Source organism: Postia placenta (assembly GCF_002117355.1).
Source record: "Postia placenta MAD-698-R-SB12 unplaced genomic scaffold POSPLAscaffold_331, whole genome shotgun sequence".
NCBI classification, from domain to species: domain Eukaryota; kingdom Fungi; phylum Basidiomycota; class Agaricomycetes; order Polyporales; family Adustoporiaceae; genus Rhodonia; species Rhodonia placenta.
The window spans coordinates 1-2,436 of record NW_020170162.1 but is presented as its reverse complement, the minus strand read 5'-3'; the positions used below and the strand labels follow the sequence as shown (position 1 = coordinate 2,436).

Genomic DNA, 2,436 nt, shown 5'->3' with positions numbered 1-2,436 from the left:
GGTGTTCCATGTCTCCTTGCTTAGCAAGTACACGCGCAGCGATATCCCGGGCCGAGAACCGGAGGAGCCGCCTGCGATCGAGGTTGAGGGCGACGAGGAACACGAGGTTGAGCGGATTAAAGATTCGAGAATCTTCCGGCGTCAGCTGCAGTACCTTGTCAAGTGGAAGGGTTATGACGACTCGCATATGTCATGGGAACTGGCGTGCAATGTTGCCAATGTGCCGGCCCTCATAGCCGACTTCCACCAGAAGAACCCAAACACCCCTCATCGCCTCAACGCTGCTATCTTTGGTGGTCTCAACTTCCAGCCAATGCCTTCGCCGCTGACTGAAGCACGTTGCCGCTCCGGATGGGAGATGGGCAAGGGCACCTCGCATGAGGTCATGCACCGTTGAGGGGGGGGTAATGTCACGAGTTGGTACGGCGCCTAGCCGTTTTTTAATTTTTTCTTTTCGCGGGCTCAAACCCGCGACCTCTGTACTACCTGCCTGATATGGACGCGTCACTATCTACTGTACGATTAGATTAGATGGGGCGGCAGCGCATGGCACAGCTCGGGCTCCGCTGACACAGCCTCTCTGACTCACCGGCCCCCGGGGCCGCGTCAGCATGCTGTGCACGGACCAGCTGCGCACGGACCAGTGCGCACAGCCTGCCCTTATCTCCCCATGTATATAAGCCGGCCTCTGCTGCCCTAGGGACCTCAGTTTCGACCTCTTGTCCCTAGGTCAGTAAGCTCTCATGTATCTGCTTATTTACCTATACTAACTAATACATTTCTTGTCCCTAGCCTTAGGTTTGAGCACTGCTCACCATCGCTTTGGTGAGACCCAGTCGAACGCCCCCAGCTTTCTTTAGGTTTTCCCTGTCGCTTGACCCCAAGTCGCGACAGCCGGGTATATCATGTAACAAGTTCAATGTATTGTCTTCTGCAATGGTGTATGAGGTGGACCATGGGTCCCAACATTTCCACATTCCAGTTCGACTCAAAGGGAAAAGACGGCACAAGGACATAATCGCTATGGTGGACAGCGGAGCCACCACGAAGTTTATCAACAAGCAATTCATTGTAGAAAATAAGGTGCAGACGCGGAAATTAAAAGAGCCGATTCCGCTATACAATATTGATGGCACCCTCAACAAAGACAGAAGCATCTCGGAAGTAGCCGTGCTACAGATGCAGATAGGAGAACACATCGAGAAGACAGTGTTTACGGTCATGGACATCAGTCCAAAGGATGTGATCGTTGGGTTGGATTGGCTACGCAAGCACAACCCCGAGATCGATTGGGAGAAAGGCTCCCTAAAATTATCGTGATGCCCTGAAACATGCAGTGCCAGGAGGACTGGCCAAATGGAGCAAGCAGCGACTGCGCGTGACACGGGGGTCAGGCCCACAGCGCGCAGGTGTTTGCCGAAGTCCAAACGGTCGGTCATAGGTGCCTGCTGGAGTAAGGTACTCCCGGACTTCGAACCCAAAGAAGATCCGGTGGAAGTAGAGTGGGATGAAGCCGACTTGATTGAGGCCTGGGAGCAAGGTATTATGCTCCCTGGCGCCCCTCAGCTGTTCGTCGCAGCTGGGCATACGTACTCCCAGTTGTTTGCTGAAGAGGAAATCAAAAAGAAAGTCGTCAAGACCGCTGAGGAGTCGGTGCCCAAGCAGTACCACGAGTTTCTGAAGGTCTTCTCAAAGGAAGCATCAGAACGGCTGCCCGAAAGGAAGCCTTATGATCATGCGATCGAACTCGTGCCCGGCTACTCAATGTTCCATTCGAAGGTGTACCCTCTGTCGAACAATGAGCAGGAGGAGCTTGACAAGTTCCTAAAGGAGCAGCTGGCAAAGGGTTACATACGGGAATCGAAGTCGCCCATCTCGTCCCCCTTCTTCTTCATCAAAAAAAAGGAAGGGACACTTCGACCCGTGCAGGACTACCGCCGGTTGAACGCGATCACGGTGAAAAACCGTTACCCGTTGCCGCTGATCGCCGAGATGGTGGATAAGCTCCACGATGCCACACTTTTTACAAAGTTCGATGTCCGATGGGGATACAACAACGTCCGGATCAAAGCCGGTGATGAGTGGAAGGCGGCTTTTGTGACTAATCGAGGGTTGTACGAGCCCTTGGTGATGTTCTTCGGTCTCACCAATTCCCCTGTGACCTTCCAGGCGATGATGAACGAGATCTTCCATGATCTCATCATTGGTGGCAAGATCCTCATGTACCTGGATGACATACTCATCTTCTCTACCAACAAGGAGGAGCATGAGAAGGTCACACGCGAGGTTCTACGCCGCCTTCAGGATAATGATCTATTCCTGAAGCCTGAGAAGTGCGAGTGGGACGTTCCCAAGGTCGACTACGTTGGCTATGTGTTCGGTGGCGATGAGGTAGCGATGGATCCTGCGAAGCTAAAAGGAATTAATGAGTGGCCG

At 53.1% G+C, this 2,436-nt stretch overlaps 1 protein-coding gene across 1 annotated transcript; it reads right to left on the bottom strand.

Annotated features, from left to right (window-relative positions):
- Window positions 1-578: 578 nt before the first annotated feature.
- On the bottom strand, window positions 579-872 carry POSPLADRAFT_1102467 (hypothetical protein; the record flags this gene model as incomplete). The annotated part of the gene is made up of 2 exons (XM_024483231.1): window positions 579-725; window positions 816-872. Coding segments are annotated over 2 exons (204 nt in total), but the record flags the coding sequence as incomplete, so codon positions are not given.
- Between the last annotated feature and the right edge of the window lie 1,564 nt (window positions 873-2,436).